The sequence below is a fragment of the Podarcis muralis genome, chromosome 2 (genome assembly GCF_964188315.1).
Source record: "Podarcis muralis chromosome 2, rPodMur119.hap1.1, whole genome shotgun sequence".
NCBI classification, from domain to species: Eukaryota; Metazoa; Chordata; class Lepidosauria; order Squamata; family Lacertidae; genus Podarcis; species Podarcis muralis.
This window is the reverse complement of record NC_135656.1, coordinates 111,415,795-111,435,619: the sequence shown is the minus strand read 5'-3', so window position 1 is coordinate 111,435,619 and position 19,825 is coordinate 111,415,795. Positions and strand designations below refer to the sequence as shown.

At 46.0% G+C, this 19,825-nt stretch overlaps 1 protein-coding gene across 2 annotated transcripts; it reads right to left on the bottom strand.

The window, feature by feature from the left end:
- Positions 1-5,076: 5,076 nt before the first annotated feature.
- Positions 5,077-17,449, bottom strand: LOC114592005 (uncharacterized). 2 transcript variants are annotated; one of them, XM_028719805.2, is made up of 6 exons: positions 16,795-17,449; positions 14,287-14,378; positions 12,327-12,456; positions 11,134-11,244; positions 8,411-10,070; positions 5,077-6,448 (listed from the first exon to the last, which is right to left on the bottom strand). In XM_028719805.2, exons 2-5 carry the CDS (start codon positions 14,359-14,361, stop codon positions 8,437-8,439), a joined length of 1,950 nt encoding a protein of 649 aa, XP_028575638.2. In that variant the 5' UTR covers positions 14,362-14,378; positions 16,795-17,449; the 3' UTR covers positions 5,077-6,448; positions 8,411-8,436. The 2 variants fall into 2 exon arrangements, with proteins under 2 accessions (XP_028575638.2, XP_028575639.2); XM_028719806.2 differs by having other exon boundaries at positions 8,411-10,067.
- Between the last annotated feature and the right edge of the window lie 2,376 nt (positions 17,450-19,825).

The following is a 19,825-nucleotide window of genomic DNA, read 5'->3' as shown; positions in this document are numbered from 1 at the left end:
ACAGAGCAGGATCTCAGTGTTTGAGTTCCTATAAATACTGTAGAGGAGGTATGGTGTATAGCCTCCAATGTTCTGGGCAGAGAGGAAGTTCCCAGGCTAGTGTGCCTTTTCTTCTTTTGTTCCTTAATTACTTGAGGGATATCTTGAGTGATTTCTTGAGTTGTATCCTGAGTACCACTTAGGTGGGTCATTAGGTGTGGATTAGTTGCTAAAGCCTTTGTGTCTTGACCTCTTGAACTTTGTGAAGAGTTTTTCTGAGAAGATGGCTGTACTGCACTTAGTTGTGCTCTGGCTTGGCTTCGTGTATAGGGGCGAGCTGTGGTTTTGTGGCCTGTGCCAGCCAGATCTGTGTAGGGATTGCAGGGGGGTGCAGCATCCGGAGGTGCCACCATGGTTTGGCTACTGGATGGTGTCTGTAATTTATCTGTGGAGAGGGTCTGGGTTTGGGTCTGGTGTGGTTGATTGGTGATGGCGTTCTGTGTGCCTCTGGATCTGGTGTCAGTTTTTGTGGGGAGGGCTAATTTCCAGATGTCTGGCAAGCGGGATGTGTCGTCACGCTTGTTCATGTTGTGAGGGTGTTTCTCTATCTCGATGGCTTCCATGATTATTCTCTTGTGGTGATGTTCCATGTTAAAGAGCAATTTGGAATCTGCAAAATTAATTTCGTGTCCTGTTTCTTTCATGTGTTGGAAAAGAGAGGAAGTTTTTTCTTCTTTTTTGACGGCATTCTTGTGTTCTGCAATACGTGCATTTATTCGTCTGTTTGTTTGTCCAATGTACGTGGCTGGGCAGACTTTGCAGGGTATTTCATAGACCCCTTGGTTTTCCAACTGGATTTTATCCTTGGGGTTTCTGAGGATATTGGCTATTTTTTGGTTGGTGCAAAAGGCTGTTTTGATATTGTGTTTATGGAGGATTTTGCTAATTTTATCTGTAGTGCCCTTGATATAAGGAAGGAGGGCCATGCCATTGTTTTCTTCTGTGTCTTGGTTTTTGGGGGGTGTTTCTTTTTGGATTAGCTTCGTAACCCTGTTTTGCTGGTATCCATTGGCAATTAACACATTTGAGAGATTCTGTAACTCAGTTGTCAAGTGGTCTTTGTCAGCCAGGCGTTTGGTTCTGGAGATGAGAGTCTTGGCTACGGAGTTTATTTGTGCAGGGTGGTGGTGTGATTGTGCATGTAAGTAGCGGTTGGTGTGTGTTTTTTTCCGGTAGATAGTGTGTCCTAGGGAGCCATCAGGTTTTTTGTAGATTAGGACGTCAAGGAAGGGAAGTTGGTTGTTGGCTTCTATTTCCATAGTGAATTGTATTTTGGGGTGTAGGCTGTTGAGATGTGTGAGGAAGCTATCCAGTTTTTCCTTCCCGTGTGGCCAAATTACAAAGGTGTCGTCAACATATCTGAGCCAAAGTTTGGGTTTGTGTTCTGACTTGTCTAAAGCATTGGTTTCGAAGTGTTCCATGTACAGGTTTGCGATGACCGGTGAGAGGGGTGATCCCATAGGTGCTCCTTCTATCTGTTTGTATCTTTGTCCATTGTGGATGAAGTACGTGTTGGTTAGGCAGTGGTTGGTCAGGTCCAAGATGTATTCGGGGGGATTGTATTTGTTTTGAATGGCTGTCAAGGCTTCATTAATGGGCACTTGTGTGAAGAGAGATACAACATCGAAGCTCACAAGTAGGTCATTGGGATGTAGGTTTTGCTTCTTTATTGTTTCTATGAACTGGAAGGAGTTTGGAACGTGTGAAGAGATGGATTCTGCATAGGGCTGAAGTTGCTTGGTGAGAAATTTAGCGAGATTTTGTAGAGGTGAGCCTATGGAGCTGACTATTGGTCTGAGTGGTGTTCCTTCTTTGTGTATCTTGGGGAGGCCGTAGAGTTTGGGGCATCTGGATGATTTTTCTCTGGGGATGATTCTTAGCTGGATTTCTTCACTGATAGGAGAGGCTTTTATTTTGGATTTGGTGGTTTTTTCCAGATAGGTGGTGGGATCTGTTTTTATAGGTTGGTAGGTAGGGTCTTGGAGTAGATTTGATAGTTTTGCTTGGTAGTCCGATGTGTTCATCACAAGAAGAAAAAACTTCCTCTCTTTTCCAACACATGAAAGAAACAGGACACGAAATTAATTTTGCAGATTCCAAATTGCTCTTTAACATGGAACATCACCACAAGAGAATAATCATGGAAGCCATCGAGATAGAGAAACACCCTCACAACATGAACAAGCGTGACGACACATCCCGCTTGCCAGACATCTGGAAATTAGCCCTCCCCACAAAAACTGACACCAGATCCAGAGGCACACAGAACGCCATCACCAATCAACCACACCAGACCCAAACCCAGACCCTCTCCACAGATAAATTACAGACACCATCCAGTAGCCAAACCATGGTGGCACCTCCGGATGCTGCACCCCCCTGCAATCCCTACACAGATCTGGCTGGCACAGGCCACAAAACCACAGCTCGCCCCTATACACGAAGCCAAGCCAGAGCACAACTAAGTGCAGTACAGCCATCTTCTCAGAAAAACTCTTCACAAAGTTCAAGAGGTCAAGACACAAAGGCTTTAGCAACTAATCCACACCTAATGACCCACCTAAGTGGTACTCAGGATACAACTCAAGAAATCACTCAAGATATCCCTCAAGTAATTAAGGAACAAAAGAAGAAAAGGCACACTAGCCTGGGAACTTCCTCTCTGCCCAGAACATTGGAGGCCACACCTCCTCAACAGTATTTATAGGAACTCAAACACTGAGATCCTGCTCTGTTCCAGTAACAAGAAGCCGAAAGCACCAGCCTGAAGATGACGAGTGAGACCTCGTCGAAACGTCGCCTAGACACCCCAACTTTTACACGGGAAGACACCCGAGGACACCAAAACCTGCATTCCTGTACCCGTGAAAATCTACGAAAGCAAATATATATATATATATATGTCAGGGGTTCAGGAGCAGAGGGACAGGAGAGGGAGGAAGTAGAGACCGAGGGAGAGGAATCTGAGGGAGAAGTCAGCGAGGGTAGCCATCCGAGGTCTCTAAGTCTCTCCAGTGAATCAGAGGATTCACAGAAAGGGGCCCCAGTGGTCAGAGCCAGGGGGTTGCCAGAGGGAACACCCCAGGAAGGAGGGGCCAGAGGGGACTCAGAGAGCAGCAGCTGGAAATCGGGACCAACTTTCCCACCGGAGAGCAGTAAGGGGGAGGAGTCCCAAACATCGGCAGCAGGCAGCCTTCCGTCAGCGGAAGGACATGAGTCAGGGTTAGCCACGCCTGCATCAGAGAGCGAGGTAACGGTCAAAAGGAAGGTCAGGGGCAGCGCGCGCGCGCCAAGTTCAAATGTACAGGAGGGGGGCGCAATGGGCAGTCCGGAGAGAGAGCCGGGTCCCAAAGCCCGCCGGAGAGAAGGGGAGGAGTCCGAAGGGTCCGCTTCCGAGGCATCCCGGAAAGAAGGCACCCAGGGGGGTAGTAGGACCCAGAGGAGGAAGGAGAAACGTAGAAGGTGGAGTAAGGCTAGAGTCTTAAGCTGGTGTACAGGGGGCGGAGACTCAGACGAGGCTTCGCTGGTCTAGGGTTTAGACGTAGAGACGCACGCTAGTGTTTGGAAATGGAAACTAAATGCCAATAAAGACTTCTGTACAGTTCTAATGGCTAGCGTTGGTCTTCTGTGAGCTGAGACCGGGAGGCAGTCTCTATATATGTTCATACTGTAGCATTTGTGTTTGATTTTAAGAAATGTGTAATATGTTTAGGGTGTCTAAATTACTATGGGGTAGGGAACCAATGTGTTTTAGACTTCTATTAGCCCCGGCTAATGTCTCTATGAAGAGACATAGCTTCCCAATTCTGGATCCAAGATACAAAATAGAGGATAATGGATAGAGCATTGCTAATTTACAAGTTCCCAGCCTTTGGAGGAATTTCCAAGAGCTGTTAACTTGCCCATGGTTGTATCGCCTCCACAGATAAATGGATGGATAAAAGATAGATAGATAGATAGATAGATAGATAGATAGATAGATAGATAGACAGACAGATAGATGAATGAAAGCTTAACTGGCAATATATTTAAAATCAGTGGCAGGCCTATCCACCCAAACTTTATTTTTAATTCACTGAATAATAATGAAAACAGCGACACTTCTTACATAATTAAAAACAATCAAATCAGATGATAATTTTAGGTTATATGTTAGTGCTTAAGTTTTAATTTATATATTTTTAAACTGTTGCTATATCTGTATTGTCCCTGTTATACCTAATTGCAAACTCAAATGTATCCCTATTGTGTTTTATGACTGTTATGTATTGAAGTTCTCACCCTGGCCACCAGGGGTATCATGTATATAGTTTTCACTCAGGTCCACGTCAGTTAATTTAGGCGGGAAACCCTGGGTTGTTGTTGTTACAATGTTGACAGCCGGCTGCCTATAAAAGCAGGCCGGCTGAGCTGTTTGCTGTTCAGTTCTGTTCCAGCTTACAAATAAAGAGCTGCTTTGGAGAAATCGCTGTGTCGTCTGCTTTGCCAATCCACTACCTAATAATGACTTCCTTGATATTGTATGTGGGCTGGAACTGGTCTGTGACCGAAATAATAAAAGTCATTCATTCGTTATTATTATATTTATATTTATTTATTTATACCCCGCCCATCTGGCTGGGTTTCCCCAGCCACTCTGGGTGGCTTCCAACAAAAGATTAAAAATACATTAAAACATTAGTCATTAAAAACTTCCCTATCTTTTCTAAAGATAGGGTACCCCCCCCTTTTTCATTCAATGACATAGAAGCATAGAATTGTAGAATTGGAAGGGACCCCGGGGGTCATAAATTCCAAACCATTGCGATGCAGAACTCTCCACGAAAGCTTCCCTGTCAGGATGGCCATCCTTGTTGCGATACTGCCAGGGAGACAAAGTCCATCATGGCCCCATGTCGCCTCCGGACGTCCATCGATCTCCCGTAGACACGCAGTATCAGCAATTAGCGACTCGAGCTCCAGAAATAGGTTGCCACATTCCAGAGCTGATGCACGCTCTTATCAGCAGATAATGCACAGCGAAAGATGCACGCAGGAGAGCATTATTTATAAGTTTATTCTGCGTTGGTCAGAACAGAGAAAACACGACTGCCTGCTTCAGTGTTTCAGGCAGAGAGAGAAACGAAAGCAATAGAAAACATAAACATCCTGTGAACAGGAAATACGCAGACTCTGTGACTCACAAAGCCTGCTCCCTTTTAAGGTGGAACGAAAATATCCTAACATCCCAATCTCTGCTTAAAAACCTCCAGTGAACGCAAGTCCACACCCTTCCAAAGGAGCCCATTCTTACTGCCAGAAAGTTCTTCTTGATGTTTGGTCAGAATCTCCTTTCTTGTAACTTGAAGCCACTGGTTCATGTCCCTCTGGAGCAGGAGAAAAGAAGCTTGCTCCATCTTCCATGGACAGCCCTTGAGATATTTGAAGATGGTTATCCTATCGCCTCTCAGTCTCCTCTTATCCAGGCTACAAACCCAACTCTGACTTAAGGTCAACTACAGTGGTACCTCAGGTTACAGATGCTTCAGGTTACAGACGTTTCAGGTTACAGACTCCGCTAACCCAGAAATAGTACCTCGGGTTAAGAACTTTGCTTCAGGAGGAGAGCAGAAATTGCGCAGCAACGGCGCAGCGGGAGGCCCCATTAGCCAAAGTGGTACCTCAGGTTAAGAACAGTTTCAGGTTAAGAACGGACCTCCAGAACGAATTAAGTTCTTAACCCAAGGTAAAGGGACCCCTGACCATTAGGTCCAGTCGTGGCCGACTCTGGGGTTGCGGCGCTCATCTCACTTTATTGGCCAAGGGAGCCGGTGTACAGCTTCCAGGTCATGTGGCCAGCATGACTAAGCCGCTTCTGGCGAACCAGAGCAGCACACGGAAACGCCGTTTACCTTCCCACCAGAGCGGTACCTATTTATCTGCTTGGCACTTTGACGTGCTTTCGAACTGCTAGGTTGGCAGGAGCAGGGACCAAGCAACGAGAGCTCACCCCATTGTGGGGATTCGAACCACCGACCTTCTGATCGGCAAGTCCTAACAGCAGACAATTTGCTATAATAATTTAGAACTCCTCCTTTTTTGTCACTTTAATAAAGATATGCTTTTAGTGATTAACGGCATCCTACCCAGATCCGGAAAATCTTGTCTGAAGTGCCGGTAGATAGCAAGAAAAGCATCAGTCTATAAACACACACATACACACTCCCAGGTTAAATGTACTTTCAGACATGCGCCAAACACTCATAATGCCTCCCCTTTGCAGAAATATGTTCATTCTCAACCATCTTTTTGGCACAGCCTGTTTCCTCAGACAATAGACAATATTCTTTCTCGAGTGGCTTCTCTATCTTCTCCCAAAACTCAGTGCTCCCATGGACTTTGCAGAAGAGCATTTCTCTCGGATAAGATGCTGGAACGAAGAAATAGAAAGAGAATTAGATTACTGCAACACGTTATAGAAAAGGCTGCCTCTGAAAAGACAGACGTAATATTTTACAAGAAACAACACGGACAGAATAATTGCCACACACAGGAAGAGTAAGGATATAGCTTGAACGCTTCCCCTGTAGCTTTATAAATCATTTAATACGAATGGAAGTCGTTAACATTGTGGTTGTTGTATAAGGGATTGTTATTTTGACTGGGGTGTAATTGAAATTAGTAAGATTTTGGAACGCAGAAATAAAGTAAATCATCAAACCATCAATTCTAGCACGCCAGGGGGGCGGCACCTAAATTATATAATTTGGTATCTGAATGATTGGCATTAGTAATTGTATTATAATTTGCCATTGTTATAATGAGGCTACTATTAGATTATTGTAATTGAAATCTAATAAAAAACATAATCTAATTTATGTATATATATAAAACGCCAATCCTGGCCCAACTACATTGGCTCCCAATTAGTTTCCAGGCCTGATTCAAAGTGCTGGCTTTGACTCACAAAGGCTGGAATGACTCAGAGCCACAGTACCTCAAGGTCTGACTCTCCCCAGACCCTGTGTTCATCATCTGAGGCCCTTTTTTGTGTGCCTCCTCTGTGAGAGATCCTAAGGGAGGCAACACGAGAACGGGGCCTTTTTTCCAGTTGCTCCCCACTTGTGGAATGCTCTCCCCAGAGAGGTTTGCCTGGCACCTTCGTTACATATCTTTTAGGTTGAGGCAAAAACATTATTTTCCTCCCAGGCCTTTGGCTAATTAAAAAATCTATGGCCTTTTAAACTGGGGGGACGGGGACGGGACTGTTCTTGATTTTTATTATGCTATATATGGCCATGTATTTATATTGCAAATCACCCTATCAACTTCGGATGAAGTACGGTGTAGAAAACAAACAAACAAACAAACAAACAAACAAACAAATAAATAAATAATAGGTAAACATTTCGAGCTAAATCTGATCTTCCCATTCCACAGAATGAAGATTGGAATCCTAGACTCTACTGCTTCAGACTGAGGACATGGGAGGAGTCAGCCAAAAATATTTCCCCATGTAAATAAAGAAGAAAGAAAGAAAAAACTCTTTCTTCATGAAGTAAACTAGCTCATCAGGTTAATTTTGGCCTTTGGCTAATTAAACAATCTGTGACTTTTTCAAAACAGAGACATCACCTTGCCAACAAAGGTCCGTATAGTTCAAGCTATGGTTTTCCCAGTAGTGATGTATGGAAGTTAGAGCTGGACCATAAAGAAGGCTGATCGCCGAAGAATTGATGCTTTTGAATTCTGGTGCTGGAGGAGACTCTTGAGAGTCCCATGAACTGCAAGAAGATCAAACCTCTCCATTCTGAAGGAAATCAGCCCTGAGTGCTCACTGGAAGGACAGATCCTGAAGCTGAGGCTCCAATACTTTGGCCACCTCATGAGAAGAGAAGACTCCCTGGAAAAGACCCTGATGTTGGGAAAGATGGAGGGCACAAGGAGAAGGGGACAACAGAGGACGAGATGATTGGACAGTGTTCTCGAAGCTACCAGCATGAGTTTGACCAAACTGCGGGAGGCAGTGGAAGACAGAAGTGCCTGGCGTGCTCTGGTCCAGGGGGTCACAAAGAGTCGGACACGACTAAACAACTAAACAACAACAACAATGGCCTTTTAAACTACTTTTGACTTCGTATTGTTTGACTTCGTTACTACGTTATGTACTTTTGTGTTTTCATATTGCAAACCATCCTGTGATATTTGTATGAAGAATGGTATAGAAATGAAACTAACTAATCAATCAATTAATCAATTAATTAAAGAAGAATGATCATTTAAGGCAGGTCATGTTGATCTGCTCAGCAGTAGAGACTCTCTGCCCCATAGACATAATTAGGCCAGCCAGCCAAAATTACAACACGTGGAAATAACTATAACAATGTCCCACCTGGTGTTCTCAGGTGTGAAGAATCTCTACTGGGATGAATATTCATGAAGTCCGCCATCTGTGTGAGCTGCCTGGTGTCTGAGAAGGGCTGATTTCAAAGAAAAACATTCCCTACACTGTAAGCACTTATACGGCTTCTTGCCAGTGTGGAGTCTCTGGTGGTTTTTGAGGTATGACATCCGAGCAAAACATTTCCCGCACTCCGCGCATTTAAAGGGTTTCTCTCCCGTGTGGATCCTCTGGTGCATCACGTATTGCGATTTGCAAGCAAAACATTTCCCACACTCCGCGCATTTATAAGGTTTCTCTCCTGTGTGGCCCTTGTGGTGCTTCACGAGGCTAGATTTCACAGTGAAACACTTCCCACACTCGAGGCATTTGAACGGCTTTTCCCCTGTATGGACTCTCAGGTGTGTCTGGAGATTTGATTTGTTAGCAAAAGCCTTCCCGCACTCTTTGCATGTGTAGGGTTTCTCTCCCGTGTGGATTCTTTGATGTTCCACAAGACGGGACTTGAGATTAAAGCATTTCCCGCACTCCAGACATTTAAAGGGCTTCTCTCCCGTGTGAACGCTTTTGTGGATTGTGAGGTGCGATTTCTGACCAAAGCACTTCCCACACTCCAAGCACTTATGTGGTTTCTTTCCCCCGTGGACTCTCTCGTGGTTCGCGAGATGCAACTTCCAGGAGAAGCATTTCCCACACTCCAAACATTTGTACAGTTTCTCCCCTCTGTGGACCCTCTCGTGGCTGCGGAGGTGCGATTTCCGAGCAAAACATTTCCCGCACTCGGAGCATTTGCACGCCTCCTCGGTCGCGTGGCTTCTCTGATGCAGAGTGAGGTTTGATTTCCAAGCAAAACACTTCCCACACTGCGCGCATTTGTAGGTTTTCTCGCCAGTGTGGACTCTCTGGTGTCCCGTAAAGGCAGAGGAATCGGCAAAGCGTTTTCCACACGCCAGGCATTCGAAAGGTTTCTCTCCCGTGTGGGTTCGGCGGTGGATAGTGAGGTGTGATTTTTGGGCAAAGGACTTCTCGCAGACCAGGCATTCGAAAGGTTTCTCTCCCGTGTGGGTTCGGCGGTGCATCACGAGGTACGATTTGTGAGCGAAGCATCTGCCGCATTCCAAGCACTCGTGCGCTTTCTCTCCGGTGTGAACCCTCCGGTGGCTCACAAGCTTCGATTTGTGGGCGAAACCTTTGCCGCAATCCAAGCACTGAAATGGCTTCTCTCCCGTGTGGATTCGCTGGTGCATCATGAGGTACGATTTCTGAGCAAACGTTTTGCCACATTCGGAGCACTTATACGGCTTCTCTCCAGTGTGGACACTCTGGTGCCTGTTGAGTTTTGGCTTTTCAGCAAAGCGCATCCCACACTCCAAGCATTGGTGAGGTTTCTCTCCCGTGTGGACTCTCTGGTGTATCACAAGCGGCCATTTCCAAGCGAAACGTTTCCCACACTCGGAGCATTCGTACGGTTTTTCTCCTGTGTGGACTCTCTGGTGCTCCACGAGCTTTGATTTCCGAGCAAAGCGCTTTCCACAGTCCACGCATTTGTTCAGTTTCTCTCCTATCATTTGCTGGCGATTGGAAAGGGTTGGTATCTGCGATAACTGCAACCCCCACGTGAAATATAAATTATTTTGATTGCACAGACCTGCTGAGATGTGGGAGAAATAGTAAGAAAAATGTTTATTTTGGAGGATAAAGAAGATTGAAACATGTTAAGAGTTAGAAGGTGGAAATTCAGCTACTAACATAAAGTCAAGAAGAGGCCCATCAACACCCACCTCTTCCTTCTCCCACAATGGCAGTACAGTCGTACAGTGGTACCTCTGGATACGAAAGGGATCCTTTCAGGAGCCCCGTTCGTATCTAGAAGCAAACATAACTAGCGACGGCACGTCTGCGCATGCACGCGTCGCTTTTCCCTGCTTTCGCAAATGACATCATTTTGAGCGTCTGCGCATGCGCAAGTGGCGAAACCTGGAAGTAACGCGCTCCGTTACTTCCGGGTTGCCGCATAGCGCAACTCGAACGTGCTCAACCTGAAGCACATTCAACCCGAGGTATGACTGTACCTTTGTTTTCCAATTTAGTCCATTCTGGGAGTCCGTTCAACTCCCAGAACAGTTCGAAAACCAAGGCGCAGCTTCGAGTTCAAAGGCGTCCAACTTCCGAGGTTCAACTGTATATCAAACACTAAAAAAGGTAAAGTGACCCCTGTTAGGTCCAGTCGCGGACGACTCTGGGGTCGTGGCGCTCATCTCACTTTACTGGCCGAGGGAGCCGGCGTACAGCTTCCAAGTCATGTGGCCAGCATGACTAAGCCACTTCTGGCGAACCAGAGCAGCACACGGAAACGCCATTTACCTTCCCGCTGGAGTGGTACCTATTTATCTACTTGCACTTTTACGTGCTTTCGAACTGCTAGGTGGGCAGGAGCAGGGATTGAGCAACGGGAGCTCACCCTGTCGCGGGGATTCGAACCGCCGACCTTCTGATCGGCAAGCCCTAGGCTCTGTGGTTTAACCCACAGCGCCACCCGCGTCCCTATATCAAACACTAACTCCTCTCAAAATATAAATATAATGCAGCTTAAGGGCTAGATGCTGTACAATAATTAAATTAGGAGGAAATCCTAACATTTTAAAAGGATAATGGCCAGATTTCCCAGAAATCTGGAAAGAGTCTTGGTCTCCTGGTTTCCCAAAACCCCTCACCTGAGTTGGAGCTGGAACTCTCTGTTTCATCCAAGTCCTGAGAATCTGGCACCCAGATCTCTCCCCCTTTTTCCAGCTGGCAAATAAGTTCAGGTTTGGCAAATGGAGATCCTTCCCAGGAAAGAAAAACAGAGAATGTCTAAGGATGTGGTCAACCCCCACAAACTCATCCTATGACCCCCGCAAAGTGGCTCCGGAAAACAAGCCCCAAAACTACCTTTCACAACACAACTCACCATCAAATACATAGCTGAATTTCCTGAATCTATAAAAATAACAGCAAATTATTTTTTAAAAAATATCCCTGAATATTCTTTCCTTTCCGGGTTGAACTGTGTATTGTTACAGTAACTTAAAGGTCAGAAGACTTTTTCCTAGGCAGCACATTGGCTATTGTATTTGTTTACCCACTATATCATGGGTAGGCAAACTAAGGCCCAGGGGCCGGATCTGGCCCAATTGCCTTCTAAATCCGGTCTGCGGACGGTCCGGGAATCAGCCTGTTTTTACATGAGTAGAATGTGTGCTTTTATTTAAAATGCATCTCTGGTTTATTTGTGGAGCATAGGAATTCGTTCATTCCCCCCCCCCCAAAAAAAATATAGTCCAGCCCCCCACAAGGTCTGAGGGATAGTGGACCGGCCCCCTGCTGAAAAAGTTTGCTGACCCCTGCACTACGTGGTTCGCCTTAAAACTGAGCTCCTCCAAAATCCCTTGCCCACGTCTGCCATTTTGCACTGGTGTTACTTGGGACTTGTAACCCATTTCAATGTACAGTGGTCAGTAAGCCCTGTAAATCCCTGACCCCGTGCGTACAGCCTTAAATGATCTAAAGGATGCTAAAGAATGGGGCAGATGCATGAACAATGTAATGTCTTGGTCTTCCCTCAGAATAGCCTGCCGTGACATTGCAAGAAGGTAAGTATATAATGCAATCTGACCTTAAAAATCCTCAAGCAATTAGGACATTAGTAAATACATAAAGTCATTATTTGCCCTGTGAACATGAAGACATCCAGCTGTTTCTTTTTTTATATAAAATTTTTATTAAGATTTTTACATTACAAAATAGAAAAAGAAAAAGAAAAAAGTACAAAATAAAAATAGTTAAAAACAATCAATCTTTTCATCACATTATTTTTCATTTACTTGTTTCTCCCAGCTGTTTCGTAATGAAGACAGAAGCTCCTTACCCAACGAGGCCACGTTCCCATAATTCTCCAACATGACATTCCTGTACAAGGCCCTTTGGTCGGGATCCAGCAGAGCCCCCTGGCTCGCCGTGAAATACACAGCCACATCTTCAAAGGTCACCACCGGCCCCTGCGAGGACAGAGAGACCCTCATCTCATTTCCCACACATGCTTTCAAAAGGATAAGGTAAAGGTAAAGGACCCCTTACAGTTAAGTGCAGTCGCAAACAACTCTGGGGTTGCGGTGCTCATCTCGCTTTACTGGCTGAGGGAGCCGATATTAGTTCGCAGACAGTTTTTCTAGGTCCTGTGGCCAGCATGACTAAGCCGCTTCTGGCAAACCAGAGCAGCGCACGGAAATGCTGTTTACCTTCCTGCCGGAGCGGTACCTATTGATCTACTTGCACTTTGACGTGCTTTCGAACTGCTAGGTTGGCAGGAGCAGGGACCGAGCAACAGGAGCTCACCCCGTTGCGGTGATTCGAACCGCCAACCTTCCGATCGGCAAGCCCTAGGCTCAGTGGTTTAGGCCACAGTGCCACCCGCGTTTCAAAAGGATAAAACTTTGCAACTCTAGAATCCCTTTCAAAAGTCTGAGCCACAGACACAGAACAGAAAGTAGCCACCCCAGAGGGCATCTTACTCAGCTCAACTTACAGAAACCACTTGAAGCCACATCTACTTGTGCATTGTTCTCCAATGCCCTAGCAACACAGGCCAATTTTCTTTTCTGCCCAAAACCCCAAATGCAAAACGCCAGGTTTATGGAATGTGCCAATTCAGATCGAAGTGGGCGATCAGAATGCTCCTCCATACAAAAAACAAAACAAAACAAAATCAGTAACACATCACTTGGGAAGACAGGCAAACTAATATCAGTGTACTGGAAGAAGCAAAGATCACCAGTGTTGAAGCAATGATTCTTCAACATCAACTTGGTTGGACTGGTCATGTTGTGCGGATGCCTGATGATCGTCTTCCAAAGAAACTACTCTATTCCGAACTTAAAAGTGGAAAGCGTAATGCTGGTGGTCAACAAAAGAGGTTTAAAGACTGTCTCAAGGCAAATCTTTAAAAATGTAGTATAAACACCAACAATTGGGAAACACTGGCCTGCGAGCGCTCCAGTTGGAGAACAGCCTTTACCAAAGGTGTCATGGGCTTTGAAGACACTCAAACTCAGGGCGCAAGAGAGAAAAGTGCTAAGAGGAAGGCACGCTTGATAAACCCTCACCATGAACAACTCCCACCGGGAAACCAATGTCCCCACTGTGGAAGGATGTGTGGATCCAGAAGTGGCCTCCACAATCACTTACAGACTCATTGTTAAAACCGTGTTTATGGAAGACCATCTTACTCAGCTACGAGTGATTGCCAAAGAAGATGCAGAGAGAACTAGCCTAGTCATCCAACGTGTTCTAGTCTGTGAGATTTCCATGCACTATGATGTGCAGGACATTTTCTACCAGGAGGAGGGCATTCAAAATGTGGCTGTCCCGGTGCAAGCTCAGTCCCCCCCCCCCCCACGTGATCTGCTTCCTGCGTAGACTTGCCCCAGATGCCCCACTCCAGAAAGGGAGATCCACACACAGAAGAAAGATTTTTATTAATGGAGATTGTAAAGTGTGGGTTGTAAACATTCCCATACTTCTTGCTCTGTGAATGAGAAACGCAAATCTCCATCCGTTGTCCCGGGTAAACTAGTCTGTGGATCTAGTAGGAATGTTCTTCCAGAAGTTATTTCTGCCGTAAATTGTCCCACTTACTAGACTAGATGGATCTTTTCATCCAATCCAGAAGAGGCCTTTTTACATTCACAAGGAGAGAGGGATGGAGGAAAGGAAGGAAACAAGCCGTGCATTGGGTTGTTCCCTGCCTGGTTCACTCTCCTTGCAATATGTCATGCTTTTCCCTTCCCATCTCCTCCAACCCACCCATCAACTCATGGAGGATATCCTACCTGGTTTGGCTGTTGTGCAACATCTTGCCTTGTCCTGGAAGGTGGGGGCAATCTCATTTGAGACTTGGATATCATTTTTTCACTCTGTGGGGCTAAGGAGGGTGAAGCAAAGAGAGAGGGGACATTTTCAGAAGCATAAACGTTCAATGTGACATCGCACCCCCAAAACGGACAAGCAATTTGCTAACTTCACATTGTGGGAAGAAAGGAAGGGGCGAAATTCTCAACGGCTTCAGCACTGATCGCTCGGACAGTGGAAGTTGCTCCAAGTCCCAGTCACCACATGGAAGCAATTTAAAGTCCAAATAGTTTACTGCTGCAGAAGATAAGAAGAGTTTGGATTTGATATCCCGCTTTATCACTCCCCTTCAGGAGTCTCAAAGCGGCTAACATTCTCCTTTCCCTTCCTCCCCCACAACAAACACTCTGTGAGGTGAGTGGGGCTTGGAGACTTCAGAGAAGTGTGACTGGCCCAAGGTCACCCAGCAGCTGCATGTGGAGGAGCGGGGAAGCGAACCAGGTTCACCAGATTACAAGACTACCGCTCTTAACCACTACACCACACTGGCTCAGATAATGTTCAGTGTAACAGTTCCAGGACATACAGCTTGTAAACTTTTGCGGATATAGATACAGATACATACAAGTACAAAGTATCTCTGTGGCTCCAAATAAACTCCAGCAATTCAAGACAAGCAACAGACTCCGACTTGCGCTGACAAACACTAACTGAGCTGAAATACATTAATCACAGATATACCTGGTGCACTGGGCTGTTATCATAGCAACTGGCTTGGCTGACCTTGCACATTTGATTAGCTCATCCATGGGGTGATTTATGCTCAGGAAGGAAATGAACCCCTTCTCAGGTCCAGTTGCTCCAACACTGATGAAATATACTCAGAGTCGCAAAGTGATTTCATGCTCTTTATTCAGCTCATAGTGGTGAGGAGGAATGAATGAAAGTCCCCTCAAAGTATCTGCTTTATATACATTATTTACACAATGGGCTGCACATGATTGGCTAATTCCGGAATTCTACTGTAAGCCAATCAGGTTGTGGATTCACTTCTATCTGGAGCATGATTGGGTAGTTCCTGCCAACCAATCATACTGCTGCATTGTTCTAGGACCAATCAGACTGCTGCATTCTGAATCCTATTGTTCTAGGACCAATCAGACTGCTGCCTTTTGGATCCTATTGTTCTAGGACCAATCAGACTGCTGCCTTTTGGATCCTATTGTTCTAGGACCAATCAGACTGCCGCAGTTTGGATCCTATTCAACTCAGTACATAACACCTGATGCACTAGGAAACTTCCTTACTCTGAGTCGCACCCTTGGCTCCTCCTGTTCGTTCAGTCAAGCTGGCAATGGCTACAAGGTCCTTGCCTTCCTGCTGGAGCAAACCTAAGATTACACCTGGTACCTTCTGCCAAAAAATTATCTGTTCTACCCTTGAGCTCCCAGGTAAGACAGGTTTGCCAGTTGGGACAGGATAACTCATGAAGTGGCCATCTCTCTGTGGCTGAAAGATTACCAGATCTATTCCTTACATCCCACAGCAAAAGCGATAACACACTTTACAGTCACTGTAAACAGCAATTTCCCACCCAAATTACTGAGGAGGACCATGCCCAGGTGGTAGAAAGCCCCTTGGGGATAGAAACCCACTTCTGGACAGCTGATTCTGCCATTCTGCAAGATGCACAAAAGCCAAAGAACTGGTCCATTGAAAAGGAATTGAAAACCCACAGCCAGGAACCACTTTATTTTTATTAGGACAAGGTGCAACATCACAAAAATAGTGAGCAAGCTTTCAGCTTCTCAAGAACTCTTTTCTTCCCTTTTCTAGGAAAGACTGCATTCTCTCTACTAGGTAAGACTAACAACTGGCTAACATGGAGCCTCTTTCTTAATTTCTCTCTCTCTCTCTCTCTCAATTATATTTTTACTAAGTTTCAACATTTTCAACATATACAATCCAATGTGCATTTAATTTTTTCCCTTTCTCTCTCTTTTTAAACCTAAAATTAATTTCCATCTTTGCTAATTAAACTCTGCCGTGCGTCTATTTCTCGGACTAAGGTTTCTGAGAATGCAAACTCCATCCCTCTCTCTTTCTCGGACCTGCGCGCAATCGCCGGCGGGAAGAACCGCGGTGTGTTTCTTTGTCCAAGCGGTGGCGCTTTCCCCGGGAACAACCTGATCTATCCAAGACCAAAATCCCCTCCCACATCGCATCTTTAAAGGAAATCCTGCAGACGCCATTTTGCCCCCCTCCCAACTCGACCAACCCGCCACTCCCCGCTTTGTTTAACAGCTGGAAGAAGAGCTCTGAGTAACTCGCAAGCTTGCTCGCTATTTGGGGGCGCGCGCAAGATTTTTATGTTTATGGGGTTTTTTATAATTTGACGGATACACTCAGATTAGGAAGAAATAAAAATAAAGGTGTTTTGTTTTTTTAATGCAACATGATATATAATTCTAAAGGTAAACCCTACTCACCCAAAGTGCAGGCGCGTCTTCTTCGCTGCTGCAGCCTCCAAGCCGGTGGAGACGATCCCAGGCAAAGGTAGCCTTGCGCGCCCTCCCCTGCGCACTCGCGCAAACTGGAGGAGAGTGCGGACCTTGGAGGAGCGCGAAGGGATCGGATCGGAGGCTGGGACCCGCCTCTCTTGCCCCTCTCCGAGGTGCTCCAGGCGTCGCCGGACGGAGGAAAGAGAGTCGCGCAAAGAGACCCTGATCTCGGAGAGCGCGCGGGCGAGTCTTAGGGCATCATCGCACGCACTGCTCTGACCTTGGGGGTGATCGGTGGGATCTGATAGGAGACATGCATTTCCACGCAGGGGAAAGTTGCTCCCCGTCCCACTCAGCAAAGGTCCAAATGGGTTGCTGTTGCTGTTGCAGAAGAGAAGGCTCAGTCAAACAGTGCGTAGATATAGCTACAGCTTGTCGGGTTGGCAACGGATCCCGGTTGTTCCAAATGAACTCCAGCAATTCAAGACCAGCGCACTCTACATAAGGATGACGGCGCACAAACTAAGCTGAGCTATATTCATCACAGATATAGGCAAGGCGCTGGGCCATTGCCATAGCAACTGGTTGACCTTGCACGTGCGATGAGCTCATACGGGGAGCGATTTGCACTCACACATTAACCCCTTCTCATGTCTAGTTACTCCAATAATGATGTGTGTGTGTGTGTGTGTGTGTGTGTGTGTGTGTGTAAATATTTAATTATTGCATTTAGGTAAAAAAAGAAGAAGGCAAAGGACCCCTGGACAGTTAAGTCCAGTCAAAGGTGACTATGGGATTGTGGCACTCATCTCGCTTTATTGGCCGAGGGAGCCGGCGTTTGTCCACAGACAGCTTTCCGGGTCATGTGGCCAGCAGGACTAAACTGCTTCTGGCGCAACTGATGGAAACCAGAGCACACAGAAATGCTGTTTACCTTCCCTCCGGAGCGGTACCTATTTATCTACTTGCACTTTGACGTGCTTTTGAACTGCTAGGTTGGCAGGAACTGAGACAGAGCAACGGGAGCTCACCCCATTGCAGGGATTCGAACCGCCAACCTTCCGATCGGCAAGCCCAAGAGTCTGAGTGGTTTAGACCAGGGGTCAGCAACCTGCGGCTCTTTTACACGTTTGCCACGGCTCCAGGGCAGATACTAGCGAGGGGAGGAGGCGCATTGTGCGCCCCGACACTCCCCACTGTGGCGGGCGCTGTACTGGCTGTGACATCACATGGGGCTGTGCGTGCGTTAGTCACACACCGTCCCGACGTCACCTTCCCGCCCACCCGCCCGCTACATTGTAAGGGGCATGTACGCTGGTCACTGCATTGAAAGGGGGCATGTACGCTGGTCACTGTTTTGAAGGGGAGTGAAGCACACACACACACACACAAAAAGGTAACTTGTAAATTTAACGTTTATTTCTATGAGGAGGAGTAATTCTGAGGGGTCAAACAAAGAAATAATAAAAAAGTGACAAAAAGGTTATTTTTATAATGACGAGTTTTGCGGCTCCCAGTTTTTTTTTCTTCGGAAACGGGTCCAAGTGGCTCTTTTTGTCTTAAAGGTTGCAGACCCCTGGTTTAGACCACAGCGCCACCCACATCCCGAGTTATTGCATTCACAAGCCACTTCTCTACCAAGGAGCTCAGTGCAGCATGTATGGTTCTCCCCTTCCCCATTTGATCTTCACAACAGCGAAGTAAGGTTAGGCTTCTGAGAGACTGGTCAGGGCTGGTTGGGGATTTGAACCCAGGTCTCCCAGGCCCTTGTGCAGGGCTCTTAACCTCTATAACACACCGGCTTCTTCTGTATATTATGATACGATACGATACGATACGATACGATGCGATACAATACAATACAATACAATACAATACAATACTCTTTATTGTCATTGTCCCATACAGAACAACAAAATTGAAAAAATTCTACATAAGACATTAAAAAACCAACAAGCCTGCTATCCCAGCCTGTTTAGCCCCCTAAAAACTCTGATACCCCATTTTTAAATACAACATACTCCCATAGAGACTCCTTACACAGCGTTTAAAATCAAAATTGCATTTGGATAGAAACTGTTTCTCAGGCGACTAGTCCTAGTCTTTATAATGCTGTAAGGCAGAAGCTGAAAGAGATCATTTCCGGGGTGCGTTCTATCCTGCGCTATCTCTGCAGCTTTCTTATGATACCTGAAAGCATAGATTTGATCCAAGGTGGGAAGAGTGCACCCAATTATTCTCTCCGCAGTCTTTACAACCCTGGACAGCATTGTTTTTTCCCTGGCCGTGCAGCTCCCAAACCACACACACAGACCATGAGTTAACACACTCTCCACAGTGCAATGGTAAAATGCCATCAACAGGTCCTTTGAGAGATTGTTTTTCTGGAGGATTCTCTGAAAATATAACCTCTGCTGTGCTCTCTTCACCAGGTCTTTGCTGTTCTCTCCCCAGGTTAGGTCATCTCTCAACTCCATTCCCAGAAATCAAAACACCAAGACCTATTCCACGCACTTCTCCTCAATAATAAATGGCTGAATATTCAATTTACATTTCCTAATGTCCGCAATAATCTCTTTTGTTTTCTTTAAGTTAAGGAGTAAGTTGTTTTTCCTGCACCACTCCCCCAACTATGATCAATAATAATACATGTAAGTTCCGTTTAGTTATTACTGGTAACAGATGTTTCAACATCTATTATCATGTTTGTTGGCAACTTTGTTTGTGGCAACAAGCACTCCTTTCCTCATTTATTTATTATATTTGTATCTGGGCCTTTCCTCCAAAGAGCTTGAGGCTGCGTATATCGTGTGTCTGCGCCCATCCGTGGGAAAACAAAAACCCTGCAAGGCGAGGATGTTAAAGAGTGCGGCTGGCCCAAGTTCACTCACTGAAATTGCATGGCTGAGATAGGGGGGTTGGATTCGAACCTTGGTCGCTCCAGACCATGGGTAGGCAAACTAAGGCCCGGGGGCCAGATCCGGCCCAATCGCCTTCTAAATCCGGCCCGCAGACGGTC